Source organism: Glycine soja, chromosome 14 (genome assembly GCF_004193775.1).
Source record: "Glycine soja cultivar W05 chromosome 14, ASM419377v2, whole genome shotgun sequence".
Lineage (NCBI taxonomy): Eukaryota > Viridiplantae > Streptophyta > Magnoliopsida > Fabales > Fabaceae > Glycine > Glycine soja.
In genome coordinates, this window is record NC_041015.1 from 29,544,180 (window position 1) to 29,560,794 (window position 16,615).

At 36.2% G+C, this 16,615-nt stretch overlaps 1 protein-coding gene across 1 annotated transcript; it reads left to right on the forward strand.

Moving 5' to 3' along the window:
* The first annotated feature begins 9,263 nt into the window (after positions 1–9,263).
* On the forward strand, positions 9,264–9,930 carry LOC114383989. The gene is made up of 2 exons (XM_028343675.1): positions 9,264–9,632; positions 9,763–9,930. Exons 1-2 carry the CDS (start codon positions 9,264–9,266, stop codon positions 9,928–9,930), a joined length of 537 nt encoding a protein of 178 aa, XP_028199476.1.
* Positions 9,931–16,615: the final 6,685 nt, after the last annotated feature.

Below are 16,615 nucleotides of genomic sequence, written 5' to 3' on the forward strand. Positions count from 1 at the left end.
GTTGGGAATTTCTGCTGAGCCTTGATGTAAAAACTCTTTACTATCTATTTAATGTTGTTTTGATGTGTTCATTGCTTCTATCTGCATTTAATTTTTGCATGCTTGTGGACTGATCACCCATGTGTGTGTAAAGTGAGGATTTTTAGCATTGGAAAATGTTTTGAATCCTTAGAACTGGATAGAGTAGGGCTAGATAACTGTATGTCTGGACACAGAGTGTAGGGATTTAGTTTTTAATATGTTGTAATCGTAATGCAATTCATTTAGGCTAAGTTTGACGAGACATCCTAGAACGTGGTTTAAATAGAATTAGTCCATTCACGCGAGGAATCGGTGTTTGGTGTATTTGCCCTCATCATAGAACACAAAAACAACCTTAAATAGAGAAAAACCTTTAATTACATCAAGTTACTCAGTAGAAGGGCTCAACGTTTTAATCATTTGTTTATCTCTCGCATTTACATAGTTAATTTTGTAGTTATCTTTAGAATTGCAACTATATCCTATGTTTATTTCCATTTCATGATTTTATACAAATGTCTACTTATTGAATGAACGCTTTTCCGAATGAAAAAAACTCCATGTGATTCGATACTCGGTTCTTACCGTTTTATATTACTTGTGACTCAGTACACTCACTGATAGATTTTACATTTGTCAAAGAGCGAACAATTATGCACTCTTGCCTTTTAGCACTCTTGCTTCTTTTCAGTTCTTATGCAGAACCTTCAAGCTCAAAATCAAGAAGTATTCAATGTGAAATATGTCACAAATCAAGACTCAATTCAAGAAGCCAAGAAAAGAAATACTCTAAGACAAAACTAAGGAATTTTAAAGACAAGCAAAAATAATAAAGGGAATACACAAAAGGAATGTCAAGGAGACAAACTAAAAGACTCTCGAATGAAGAAAATGATTGTCCAAAAATGGAACTATATTAGATGTAAATAACCAACAAGATACAATTTTTTTTAAATAGATGTAAAAACAAGAAAAACTCTGGATGCAGATTTTTGTTTTGCGTTTTTTTTTTCTTTTTTTATCTCTGCACTTTTTTTTTATTTTGGCACACAATTCACATTTGAATTCAAATATATGATTGGGAAAATCCAAATCTAGATTGTAGCAGAATTTTGCCTCCAAATCTGAAAACTGAATTTCTTTCTTTTTCTTTACTTCTTTCTTTCCTTTGAATTATTGCATGAATTTTAATACTACATTTTTAATATAAAAAAAAGAAAGAAGATAAAAGGATATTGATTCTGGATATCATGGTTGCCAAACTCTAGTGTCAACTCGTAGACTCTTACGAGCTTAAGAGTTTACTTGGTCCCTACGAGACAACTTGGAAGCAAACTCATTTTTGTGCAAACTAGGTGGACTTGCGGTAGACTCGTGTAAACTTGTGAGTCTGGCCTGAGTCACATGAGTTCAGTTGGAATTTTTTTCTGTGATACAACGTCATTTTGTGCCCACTACTTCACTCTAGTTTAGGGATTTTTCTTCTTTCATTTTGTGTTTGTCCCTGTTCTTCATTCACGGCAAGTTGGAGTTGTTCAGTAGCGGCGTGACACGAGAGTGCGAGACCAGATGACACATGACATCGTGGCACGGTGTGGTGGTTCCCTGGTTCAATCCGTGAGTCCCGCCCACGAACACGACGAGCTCAAGAGAAGCTTGGCAGCTTGCTACTTGTGTCAATGACGAGCTCGAGAGAAGCTTGGAAGACGAGAGTACCATGAGCCATGACCCACGAGGTCCATGATGACGTGAGTACCACATGACATAGATTCTGGATTTCATTACGTTGGTTGAAGTAAAATTTTAACTGTTAATCACTCTTGTATATCAGTTTCAGTAGGGCACTTCTGAGACATGGGATTTCATTGTGGATTGATGTGCCTTTAGATTTTGTGGCCGGAGATGTAATTGAATAGCATAGTCAATTTGCTCCATCTGAAATATCTATTTTAGGATCATACCCAGAGGTTTATTCCCTGTTGTGAAAAGTGTAGTGGCACAAGTTTATAAACTTCTTTCAGTAAATCTAAATTCCTAATGTCTCTGATAAATTATGTTAGGTACAGGATAAACTAGGCGCTCTGTACGATAAATACAAAGTTGGATATGCTACAGCTGATGCTATTATTTCAGTTCAAAGTACACCACGCTCCCTGGTGTTTTTGTTTACAATTTTTGTTAAGCAATGGAAGGTTGGGGTGGTTTAAAATGTTTGTCTCAAGTCCTAAAGGCTTCTTTCTTTTTTGCAGAAGTAGTTTCTCGGCTGGGTTGTGATAACTTAGATGAAATTACAAGAGAAGACATGACTTGTAATTTTTATGCAAGCAATTTGAAGCATGCCATGCTAACCGCTTCTTGTTAGGAAGTATTAGATGAGCTTAATTTTTTGTATAATGAGTAAAGCATTGTTTTTTACTCTAGATAGTTGATTGATTCCTAGTTCCTAACCATTTTGACTTATATAATTGTTCTTATTGAATCTTGACAAATTTTTACTGAATTTTTTTTTGGTTATGTTGTAGCCTTATTCTTATCAATTGTTATTCTTAACTAATTTCATACTCTTAGGGAAATTAAGAAGTTGACTAGAGTAAAGAAGATGTTGGAAGAGGCAGCAAAACCATTTAAACCAACTTGGACATGCTTCCTTCCTTTACCCGAAATCAAATTGGACAATCTAAACATTTTTAAATTTGCAATCCCTGGGTTAGCTTCTCGAATTTCAGTTTTCTTTTTAGTTGTTTTCCTTTGAAATTGTAGTCTTCCTATTGTTGTTGTTGTTGTTTTAAGACTTACTTTGTACTATAGTGATATACAAGGGAGGAGAAGAATACTCCTTTTTGTACCTCTAGTACAACTTTTTTGCCTACTTTGTTTGTACATATATTATAGGCTCTTCGTTGTTCAACCTGAATACCAGTTTCAATATAATTAAATAAATTAGATTTTGAATAAATTGAGATTAAAACACAAGTGAATGGAGAGATTCTTGTGACACTCTTTGTTGGTTTATTTCTACCTTTTTTTTCATCTTTGGTTGTTGTGGGTATTTATTTTCTTTTGATGAAGGTATTTTGTGTTCCATTTCAGTATGTCTGGGAGTGGGAATGGATCAAATTCACCAAATGCCAATACAAGCACATCCACAGGTGCAACAAGTAGAAGCAAAAATGCTCTAGGAAATAGGACTGATATTGGGTGGAAACATGGGACAGATGTTTTAGGGAATGGCGAAAAAGTTAAGTGCAACTACTGCTCAAAGATCAACAATGGGGAATTTTTAGATTCAAGCATCATCTTGCTGGGACTAGATGGGATTCTGAACCTTGTGCTTCAGTGCCTGAAGAAGTTAAGATGCTTATGATGAAAGTTGTTGCAAATGTTGCTAATGCATCAGAGAAGAGAACAAAATTGAACAGTATTCATGAAGAAGGTATAAATAGTGAGGGAATAGAGTCAAATACCAGTCAAAGTGGAATTAGAAGGGAAAGGGATGCTTGCTTTCAAAGGAAGAGGAAAAGCAAAATTTGTTCAAGCTAGTGGTGAGGGAGTTCATGCAACTTTAAATCAGTTATATAAAAAAGGTGACAAAGATAAAGTTGATGATCAATGTGCTGAATTTTGGTACACAAGTGCCATTCCATTCAATGTTATTAAAAATCCAGCTTTTGTAAAAATTTGTGACATGGTTGCAAGATATGGGGTTGGCTATAAACCTCTATCTTATCATGATATCAGAGAGAAGCTTTTGAAAATAGCAGTGGAGAAAACTGATGTAATGCTTCAAGAATTTAGGGATGAGTGGAAGAAAACCGATTGCTCAATTATGTATGATGGGTGGACAAATAAAAAAAGACGTTCAATTTGTAATTTTTTGGTGAACAATCCAAAAGGGACTGTACTTCTTTATTCATTGGATACCTCAAACATATCAAAAATAGATGACAAAGTGTTAATGATGTTGGATGATGTAGTGAATTTTGTTGGAGAGGAGAATGTAGTCCAGGTGATAACTGATAATGCTGCAAATTACAAAGCATCTAGAGATTGTTGATGCAAAAATGAGAGCATTTGTATTGGACCCTATGTGTTGATTTGATATTTAAAGATTTTGAGAAACATTTGAAGGTTCATCAAACTACTATAAAGAAGGGAAGAAGGATCGCCACCTACATTTATGGTAGAACAATGTTGATTAACATCATGAAGAAGTTCACAAATGGAAGAGACTTGATTAGGCCTGGTATGACTAGATTTGCCACAACTTATTTAACTTTAGCTTGCCTTCATGAATTGAAAGCATCATTAGTGAGCATGTTTAGATCTGAAGAGTGGAAAACAAGCAAGTTTGGAACTTCACAAGAGGGGAGAAAAGTACAGACTGTGGCTTTGGATAGTTAATTTTGGAAGAACGTAACCATGTGCCTCAAAGTTCCCGCCCCTCTTATGATGGTCCTTCGATTGGTGGATTCATATGTAAAACCCGCCATGGGTTTCATATATTAGGAGATGGAAAATGCAAAAGAGAAGATAAAATGAAACTTTAATAACATCATGAAAAGGTAAAATTTCTAAACTTTCTCACATTTAAAATTTACTTGTGTATTATTTTAAGTTTTAACTATTTCTAATATAGCATATTTGATATTTATGTACTATGTAGCTATGATCCTGTTTGGAAAATTATTGACTAGAGGTGGGATCATCAGCTTCACAGGCCTTTGCATGCAGCTGCATATTATCTTAATCCTCATCTGCATTATGAACCTACTATTAGACATGATGACCCTCAGGTGAAAGAAGGGTTGCATGTGTGTATGAGAAGATTGGTCAAGGATGTTGCAGAAAGGAAAAAAATTAATTTGCAACTTGTTTAGTTTCATTTTGCTAGAGGGCTTTTCTATATGGAAGAGACAAATGATAGTAGAAAAGTCATGCAACCTGGAGAATGGTGGAAGATGTTTGGTGATGGAACTCCAGAGTTGAGGAGATTTGCTATTCGTGTTTTGAGCTTAACTTTTAGCTCTTCTGGGTGTGAGTGTAATTGGAGTTCATTTGAAATGGTAATTCAATTCAACCTTATGACTTTATTTTATTTGTTTGATAATTTTACTTATTTGGTTTAGATAGTAATTAAAATTTGATTTTTAATTATAGGTTCATACAAAGAGAAGAAATCGCTTACAACAATAGAAAATGAATGACTTGGTTTATGTGATGTATAACTTGAAGTTAAAAAGTAAAAAAAAAAAATAGAAAAAGTATTGCTCTTCCATTTGATGAGATTGAGTCTAACAATGAATGGATAACTAAAGAGGGATATAGTTATGAGGATGAACAACCTCAAGGTGAAGGTGATGGTGGCAATATTGAATTAGTGGGAGATGTTGGAGAAAGTTCAAATGATCTAGTTGTAGACGCTTTTGATCTAGATAATTTAATTTTGGTGGAACCTAATGATGATGCACAATCTGAGGAAGACCATGATGATGATGGAGATGGTGATAAAAATGATGATATTCATGGAGATGATCCTATTAGAGGATTGAACATGTTTCTTTGAAGACATTTGTGATTTTTTAATTATTTAAATGCTTTAATTTTGAGAACTTATGTTTTGTAATAGACTAATAGTATGAACTATGAGATTATTGTCATTTGTTTGCAAAATGGTGCATTTTGAATATATTTACTTATTATCCATAGGTAATTTTTTTACAAAGTAGACTCTTACGAGTCTACGATTCGAGTCTACGGAGCTCTCACGATTCTACGTAGACTCTCGATTTTGATAACCTTGCTAGATATAGTTCACAAAAGAAAGATAGACTCAAAGAAATAAAACAAAGGAATATGAAATAATAATATAGAGTTAAATAAAAAAAAATGACAGAACAAACAAAGGAGGAAACTCACATGAAATAGAAAACACAAAGGATAGATAACACCTGATTTCAAAACCAAACCTCTGGTACCAATTGATGGAACCCTGATTTGCGGATCCAATTTTTAGCATCAGCAAATTGGGGAACCAATTCGGTGCTCTACGAAATTGGGGAAAATAAAAGGATAAAGCAAAATTAAAGAAGAAGATGGAAAAGAACAACGCTACGATCTTGGGAGATTGATAAGTTGAGGATGATTTGCCACAAAGAATAGAATTCTTTGATAAGAACCTAAGGTTTCACACAAACAAGAGAAACACTCTCTTAACTGTGTCTAATATGAAACTTCATAAAAACTATCAACAAAATGTCTAAGGAGTCTATTTATAGCTTCTACTGATAATCCTAAATTAGGCACAAGGCCTAATAACTAATCTAATAATTAAAATACTTAAAAATAACAATAAAAAAGGTAGCAGCCCATTACAAGTCCAAAAATAGACCCAAAAATATAATTAAAAATGAAAATAAATCTTATTTTATCAGTTGGCTAAAATAAATGAATTTCACTTCTTCTTCTCTTTCCTCCATGAGAGAATTTAGTCTCTTGTCAGCTCTTCTTGAAATCTCTTACTCCTTGCTTAAGTGATTGGTCCATCAGTGTTAAGCCCACCTAAGTCAAACTCTTCTTCCTTGGATCATTCATGTATGGCTCTTGCAAGGTTGCAACGTTACTGGTCAACAAAACAAAACTGTAAAATATGAATCAAATCGAAATGAAGTACTGTAAAATTGAGATGAATATGTAAAATGAGATACTTGTAATGAAATCATAAATGCTAGATTGCAAACCTAGAAAATTTGATCACTTGTATCTCCTTTAATACTTTTTCTTTTTGATGTGGATGTGTGTGGTGAAACATTTGGAGTCTTAGTGACCTTGGACTTCTTTGCTTAAGAAACGATATTTAGAGCCTCATGTTTATTCATTTTAGGTTTCTTCCATAAAACGTTGTACTGTGACATGAAGGGCTTAAATAGCATGTTCAAATAACAAAGGCTCTTGGAGAAAACCATGCGTAGAATTATGATGAAGGTAGATGAAGGTGAGACACACTTTGATTTGAAATGTTTACAATGTGTAAAACATATTGCAAGTACATGTTGAATCTGAGATAAAAAAAATTGGCAAATAAACACCATCATATGAGAGATTTGGAGGGATTTTTATTATTTTCAAATTTCATCAATGAGATAAATGTAAGCATTTGAGGGGAACATGTGGTTGTTTGTTTTGGTCTGTGACAATTTTTAGTTGTTTTAACACAAAAATGGTAAAACGTGGGATGCAGGAAGCAATGGAGTTCACCAGGGTGTCTTGTGAAGCTTTCTAGGGACTTGCTAGGTGCACCCAGCAATTATGTGAATAGGCTAAATTGCTCTTCTATTAAATTTTAAAAACCAACATGCCCCATCTCGCCTCACTTCTTCCGCACCTGGTCTTCTTCCTCCGCGTCTGCTCTTCTTCCTATTGCCATTTTCGTGTGTTTTTGGAGCTCCGTTGGTGTGTTTGCTGGCATTTTCCATCGTCGAGGTTAGTACCTCCTATCTCCCCTCCTCTTTAATTGCCATTGGTGATGTAGTTTAGGCGCTATGGCTTTAGGGTAGAAGACTTCCTTTTTTTGAGAAACCATGGGAGGAGAGGAAGCGTTTTTCGCTTATGAAAGAACCTTCTTCCGCATGCGTGATTGTTTGAAAATGCTTCGTACGGAAGAAGGTTCTTCCGTAAGTTCATAAGAAAGAACCTTCTTCCGTAAGAACTTACGGAAAAAGGTTGTTCCGTATGAAGAAATTCATTCGTACGGAAGAACCTTCTTCCATATGAAGGATTTCCTTCTTACGGAAGAACCTTCTTCCATATGAAGGATTTCCTTCTTACGGAAGAACCTTCTTTCGTATGAGTGAATTTCTTCTTATGGAAGAAGTTCTTCCATAAGAACCTTTGCAATCTGATTTTTGATTTTTTTTGTTTTTGTTTTAATTTATATTGCTTATATGTTTTTATTAGAATTATACATGATTATATGTAAATTAGGTTTGTTGCATAGTATATTCAATGAGTGTTGCTCATTTGTTTGTAATTTGTATTTTATTTTATGCTTAAAAATAAATTAAAAATTTAAGAAAGGTCAAAACACACACATAGGCTAATATACATTTCCATCCCTATGGCAAACATTGCACACTCTGATCACTGCAATTAGAATGAGAAGCATTAGAATAATTGTATTGAAAATGTAATCTACATCAAAATAAGAATCATTGTACAAGATTAGAATAATTTGTGAAACCATTAAGAGTTGCAAACAAGGAACTATATTGGTGCTACTGCTTAATCATTATATAGGTTACAAGCTACTATTGATTAATTGAAATGCTAGGTCAAGCACGTATGAAATGGTAGCTTAGCTGAAAAAATAAGCTATACAATCCCCTTAGCTAAAAAGAAAACTAGTCTATTCATAAGAGGAAATCAAATAATATGCTAAATATTATTGATTATTCTATCCCAATTATGATTTAAACTCATCACTACTTGTTTAATAGAACCAAATAGGGCAAATCTTGATATTGAGATAACAATAATGTTTTTGCCCAATTTGCAAAATCGGAATTCCCAAAGAAACCTGCTTATGAAAACTCCAGATTGAGAATTCTTGGATTCTACCAACTGTTTGAATTAAGGAACTCCAATCCATCACCACTTGGTCCAGCCACTTGATTTTTCTTTCTACTACACTTTAAATTTGGTATAACTTTATTCAACTATGATTATATAAGAACCTAACACGTTTTGCTTCACTTCACCAAATTGATACTCCTTGAAACTCACATTCATTTCACCTTGGACCATACCCTATGTCAACACAATTTATTGAATCACATATCTGTCACTCAGTGCACACATTGTATATATGAATGTTGAGTGTACCTAGACTGCACCATCCCTTACTATTTAAGAACCATATCTCCTTACATCACCACCAAATAGGACCTTGTTGGTGAAAACACAACCACTACTAAAGTAGAAAAAACACTACTATGCCCCCAAAATAAGGATTACTGTTTTCATAAATACTCATGAAAACGCAAATAAAAATAACAAAAGCTCTCCTATGATGTTTGACTTGTACTATCTAAAATTGCATGACATACCTATTTGTGTTTGATTATCTATAAATTTTTCAACAAATGAGTATTGAGAAACCTTATTTACCAATTATATGATGCATGACATCCGTTACTATTCAACAAATTTTTCAAAAAAAACTACATCTTCTTCATGATTTTCAGATCATGGTTAGAACAAGAGGTTTACCTCGTGCCTTAGGTAGTGGTACAGGCAGAGGCATGGGTCAGGATGAGCATGATGATGATGTTCCCAGGCATCGTAGGCCTACCGCTTCTGCCCGTAGGCAACGGGTTCAGGTTGATGTCGCTGAGGAAGTTCCTCAGGTGACTAAGGATGTTCCTCCTCAGGTGACTGAGGATGTTCCTGATGTGATTGCAGATGTTCCTCATGTGGACGAGGACATTCCAACTGCAGATGTAGATGTTGCGGACGTAGTTGCTGATGGTGCTGAGGGATCACCTGCTGAGCATGGCAAGGGATTCCCTGGTGGGCCACATGACACATCATTGCTGACATCATTTGTTGACCATGTGGCATATAGTATCTAGCGTGGTAAGGTATTTTAATCTGGATGTGTTGGTAGTTGATAATTATTTATTTTTTGTTGTGTTGTTTGTGATAATGAATGTCTAATTAACTTTTATGTTGTGCTATTCAACTCAGGAACGACATGAGTTGAAGGTGGTCTCCCACGGTAGGAAAGTAGATAAATTTGGGAGTTCAGCGCCTGAGATTGAAGGCCTAGTTGCCGGCACCAGATTAAGTTCATTGATTGGGTGTTCTATGGTCACCGGCGATCCTGAACTTATATATGCATTTGTGGAGAGGTGACATAGGGAGACCAACACCTTCCATCTTCCAGTGGGGGAGTTGACTGATGGAAGCTTGCTTGTGGAGCTTCTATGGAGGCTGGATCTTTGAGCTTCAATGAGGTCCTTTAATGGTGATTTTCCACCATGGAGATGCAGCGGAAGACAAAGGAGAAGAGGTAAGAGGCGGCGCCATCCACTAGAGAATAAGCCTTGGAAGAAGGAGCTTCACCACCAAGATGAGCCTTGGATAAGAAGCTTGGAGAGGATGCTTCAATGGAGGAAAAGAAAGAGGGAGAGAAAGAGAAACGGGGGAGCACGAAATTGAAGGAAGAAAAAGGGAGAGAAGTTAAACTTTGAGTTGTGTCTCACAAGACTCTCATTCATCAAAGTTACAACAAGTGTTACACATGTTTCTATTTATAGACTAGGTAGCTTCCTTGAGAAGTTTTCTTGAGAAAACTTCCTTGAGAAGCTTCTTTGAGAAAACTTCCTTGAAAAGCTAGAGCTTAGCTACACACACCCCTCTAATAACTATGCTCACCTCCTTAAAAAGCTTCCTTGAAAAGATTCCTAAAGAAGCTAGAGCTTAGCTACACACACCTCTCTAATAGCTAAGCTCACCTCCTTGAGATGAGAAGCTAGAACTTAGCTACACACCCCCTATAATAGCTAAGCTCACCCCCATGACAAAATACATGAAAATACAAAAAAAGTCCCTACTACAAAGACTACTCAAAATGCCTCGAAATACAAGGGTAAAACCCTATACTACTAGAATGGCCAAAATACAAGGCCTAAATGAAGGAAAAAACTTATTCTAATATTTACAAAGATAAGTGGGCTCATACTTAGCCCATGGGCTCAAAATATACCCTAAGGCTCGTGAGAACCCTAGGGCCTTCCCTTTGATCTCTGGCCCAATCTACTTGGAGTCTTCTATCCAATGCCATTGCGGGGTAGGATTGCATTATTGACGATCACACTGGACGATGTGGCGTGTCTCCTCCATCTTCCTATCACATGGGCATTACATAGGTTTGAGCCTCTGGGCATGGACGAGGCGGTCTTGCTGTTGACGGAGCTTCTAGAGGTATCCGGCGAGGAGGCTCGAACTGAGACCGTACGTGCTCATGGGGCTTACATCCGACTGTCATGGCTCCGTGAGGTGTATGAGAGTAGATGCCAGGCCCGATGTTGGATTGTAACAGCTCGTGCTTACCTCCTCCACCTGGTGGGTTGTACTCTTTTTGCTAATAAGAGTGCAACCCATGTTCATGTGGTGCATTTGGAGGGTTTTCGTGACCTGGGTCAGTCTGGGGGCTATGCCTGGGGAGTTGCTGCGCTGGTTCACATGTATGACCAGCTAAATGAAGTTTCCCAGACCCCCACATGACAGATGGGTGGGTACTTGATGCTATTACAGGTAAATTTTAAAGTTCGTAAACAGGTTTAAGTTGGAAAATGAATTTTAAAGTTTTTTTATGTTATGTTCACTTTATTTGTGTAGTGCTAGATATATGAGCACTTTCCCAGTGTTCATCAGTGCGTCACTGATGATGCATACGCTGAGACTATCCCACGTGCATCGAGGTGGCTTATGACAAAGGTGCACATGAAGGGGATCAAGGGAGCGTTGTACAAGGCATGTTTAGATGCTCTGACAATCACGGACGTTTTCTGGTTTCCCTACAGTGAGCATCGGGCAGTTAAGGGCTTCGAGCTTATTTCATGCTGCCAGGGGCAGCTCAGATGGGGTCATGTTGTGGTCTACGTCCAACCAAAGTAGGTGGTACGACAGTTCGGGTACATCCAGACCATCCTTCCGCCGTCGGTTACTGCTTCGTTGTCATATGACGAGAGGTGGATGCATTTCGGGGACCATTTAGCACCCGCGGGTGAGATTTGTGTTGTCCCCAGGCAGGTAACAGCGGACTACATGGAGTGGTTTTTCCAGATATCTCACCCATTCGTCATGCCGGCCCAGGAAGGCGATGAGCCCAGATAGCCAGCTGCCCCAGATATGGATGCATATGTCGAGCCACGTGTCCTTGAGGTTCCAGTCACAGCTGATCTCCCTAGACATTTAGTGGTATTTTAATACAAATTTAGTGTTTTGTAATTTGTTTTTTATTTAATATTTTGTAATAACTTTGTTTTTTTACTGTCACAGGTTGCTTGTGAAGGTTGCGAAATGATCGCTGAAAGGTTGGAGCGTGTGCTCAACCTTAGGATGGTGATTGTAGGAATAGAGTTACATGACATCATGCAAGATTGCCTACGGATCGCTAAGTGTGAGGCCTCTGATGGAAGTCTTAGGGAACGATGTAGATAGCGCATAGATTAGTTTTTGATATGATGTGTATTATTTTTGTATTTGATAACATTATTGTAATTGTTACATTATTTTGGTAATACAATTTTTGTAAATTATTTGTTTCATTATTTAATTTTCCGTGTAGTGTTTATGAGTGACATAATCAATTGCTGAAAATAAAATTTAATTACGCCTAGAACTTAAAAGCACAAAAAATAAAATAAAAAGTTGGATTTTGACCCTTCAAATATGTCTAAGTAGCCCTTTTCAGTGTTTTTTTTTTAAATTATGTGTGAGTTGCCTAAGATATTCGAGGGGCGCTATTTGTATTGTCTGCACGTCAAAGAAGTAAAAAAAAATATTGTGAACCAGTTCCATCGAATAGGCCCTCAAAAAACAACCACAAAATAAAAAAAAATGGATTTTGACCCTTCAAATATGTCTAAGTAGCCCTTTTCGGCGTTTTTCTAAAATTATGTGCGAGTCACTTAAGACATTTAAGGGGCGCTATTTGTATTGTTTGCACATCAAAGAAGTAAAAAAAATAATATCATGAACCGGTTCCATCAAATAGGCCCTCAAAAAACAACCACAAAATAAAAAAAAAAATTGGATTGTGACCATTCAAAGTATGCCTAAATGTTTTCAGATTGTGATGTATATTATTTTATCATATTAACTGACGTACCAATTCCAATTCTGATCCCGGTCCTTAAGCCAAGTTTTGGACTCTTATGAAGTTTGGATTAAAAATGTGAAGCTAAAAAAAAGAAATAAAAATTATAGATTTTAAAAAATAAGATAACTAAATGTTTATATTTTAAAATAAAAGGATCAAAATTATATTTAAGACGAAAAGAAATTTGATGTTTTTCTTTTTATTATTGGAAGTTAGGTCCAAGAAAATGCAAATGATATCTTGTATTTATTTAATTTTCATCTGGTTTTTTTATTTATTTGTTAGGGTTAATTATGTTTCAAGTCATTGAATTTTTTGAATTTTTAATTTTTAGTCATTGAACTAAATATTGACTGGTTTTGGGTCCTAAACTTTTGTTGTGTTAATATTTTCAAAATACACTTATTTAAAAATGCATTTAAATGTTTTTGCGGTCACCGCCACTTGTCTAACCTTGGTATCATAAAAATACATGTGTGCTACAACTGTGTTAGAAACTACAATAATCATAAAAAAAGCCAAACACATTTTTTCCCCTCAAATTCAAACATTACATTCACTTCAACATGCTGGAAAGAAATAAAATTTGCATGAAAAACTAGGAAATAAAACTTGCATTCAATCCTGTAGCGACGTAGGCTTGTCGTCTTCGATTTCCATAACCTGTTTAGTAAAAACAGCTAAAATTTCTATTGGCCCAAATTGTTTCCAATAGTTAGACTGTAGTAAGACCTTCAGCACGTCATCATTAGTTTTCAGCTCACTAATTTCAAATTTGATAACTTTGTCTGAATACTCAAAATGACTTGGTTTTCAAAAAAACAATCGCCTTACGGTTTGTGATGCATGAATTCCATGAGGGGGAATCCCTTTAGGTGTAACTTGCTTTATCAAATCCTTCAGTTCATCTATGGTACATCATGAAGGAATTTCAAATTTTTTAGGATTTTTTCCTATGAATGCGTAACCTACAAAGTTGTTTTGGCGTGGCATGTTCCACCTCACGTTGTAATACAGAAGCCCATCATGAGTAGGGGTCATAGTGCATTCAAGTAAGTTTATTATTCCACGTGGTGTTCTTCCAATGGTGTATAATAACTCAATCAAACCAACACACGAAAATTAATCATTACACATTAACATTGTGTTGACATCGTCATCATTTATCAATTGCATTCATTGAAAGTGAATTTGGTTACATGTATCTGTGAATGGCTGCTGGTAGTAAATTTCATCCAAAAATTGTTTGTCAGTTAGTTGAAGGGTATTGTGTATTCTGGTTTTTAACGTTTCAAAATCACAGTTGTTTGGTACTCGAATGGGCACTAGAGTGGAAGTTTGGAACTAAACCCCACTATCATTGTGAATAATCGATCTATTTGGAAAAATGAAACCCAACCTTGAGTTGACAATCGTCTGACTGTTAGTTTCTCCTAAAAATGTCATACTTTGTGTAACAATTGGGAGAGTATGTGAAAACAAGTTCATGTGTGATTTATTAGCGTTTGTCGTGTCTCATATATATAGTTGGTTCTCACTGACAGATTGGTTAACTTTTTTTTAAAAAAAATAGACATGCGTGAACATGTTTCGTATTTATGTTTTTTACTAAACCAATGTGGTGTCAAGCTGTATCGTGCATCAGAATGTGTTATCAAGTCAGTCAATGTGGTGTCACACTCAAACTTTAAATGACGCAAATTGATCCAACATCGGGATGATCCTTGTTGGCTTTGGCAGTTCAAAAGATGATGCACTATGTTTCACTAAAGAGTTGCTGCTTTGAACAGAATGAAAAGCATCAACATACTCCCAGTAAGACGGATCACGCTTTGTGGATCTTTGGCTTCTTTTCATCGGTTTCTTCGGTGCACCTTTAGTGTTGACCTTTGATGGAGGAGGGCACATGGAGTTTTGATCAAGGTATGCAATATCTCGAAGCTTACTCTTCAAAGTTACTTTGCCACACACATCAAATTCCTCAAATCTTTTAGATATGGTCTCAATCTCTTCCTTGATGATGACTTCGGCCTCACATAACCCTTGATATGAAAAGCAAAGTCTCCTCTAGAACATATGGACTAAATCCATTGGAATGCTGCCAGCAATATACCTAGATAGCTCACATGCACAAGGAAGATTGTGCGTGCTTCTCATCACACAACCACAAGAAGGGGGATCGTTGCCAAGATAACATAGACGCTCAACCTCAGCAGCAATCTCATTTAAAGCATTCCTTGAAACCATTCTAAGAAGCTTCTTGTATAAGGTTTTTTTAAATACATGTCCAACCACATGTGAACTGGTTTCAAAGGATGCTTTAATTTTAACGTGTTGCAGCGTGATCATGTTGTTCATGGCATCCCAAACACTACACAGGTCTTCAAGGCTATTTTGTAATACTCTTTTTAGAGTCCAATGAGTAGATTCAATCCTGCATTTAAAATGCACAACAAACATTACAAATATACAACAATTAAATACCATTTATTAATAACCCTTACTAGAAAAAAAAACATTTTAATACCTGCTTGTTGTTGTGTTGCCTAGGTGCATCACCTTATTCGTTCAGGCTGTAATAAATTTTTCCTTGTGTGGGATAATCCATGTTTCCTTAACATAGTCAACGAACATTGGCTAAGGTGAACAAACAATTTGAAACCTCTGAAGGCACTCAGCGAACTGGTGTTCAGACGGACAATCAACCAAAGTACCCCAATTATCCATCACATACTCCCATCCATTTTTTTGACTAATTAAAGATTTTCACTTGGCCTTGACATTCTTGTCGATGTAAAATTTGCACAACAAGTTTGTACACTCCGGGAACACATTTTTCACTGCATTCATCAGTGTTAGGTCTCTGTCAGTGACAATAACAACAGAGAGGCGATCGTTTCTTAAAAATAGACCTCAAAACCGTTTCAAAGCCCATACAATATTATTAACACGTTCACCCTCCAGATATGCAAATTCGACAGAGAATGTCATCCCCGTTGGTGTCACCCCAACAAAGTCAAGTAGTGGGAGTCTGTATCTGTTTGTTTTGTAGGTATTGTCTACAAAAAACACTAGATGACATGCATTGCATAACTTTACTGCATTTGGGTGACACCAAAACAGATCACGCACCACGACTTCATCCTTCAATCTATGCCAATAAATGTATTGATCACGTTCAAGAAGCTTCATTAGATGTTGCATTTCAGTATAAGCTCCTCTAATGGAAGAACGATATGCACTTCTTGCATTGTAAATTTGTTTAATTGTGGTGCAACTGTTGACATTGTGCTCCTTCAACGTTAGCAAGATGTTTTTTGGTTTCACCATAGGCTTTGTCATGTTAGCAATAATTTTCTTTTCATCCTTGGTCAATCGCCCAGCGTATGGATGTCCAACTAAGGACTTGACCAATTCATGATTGTGAATCCCACATATCAACTTCTCCATCCAACCTTCCCCTCCATGCACTGGTTTCCCACGAAGCCTGAAAGGACAATCACATTTCCTACTCCCAGTGTATCTTCTAACAAATTATTTATTCTTACACTTGTATAGACCGCTCCTTTCACACCCAATTAACACAAATGAACTTCTTCCTCTACTATCAGTATCTGTGTCAGACCTCATAATCACTGCAACAAATCCATTTTCATGGGCAACTATTCGAGCCCACTGGAAAACATCATCTCGGGTACCAAACACCTACAA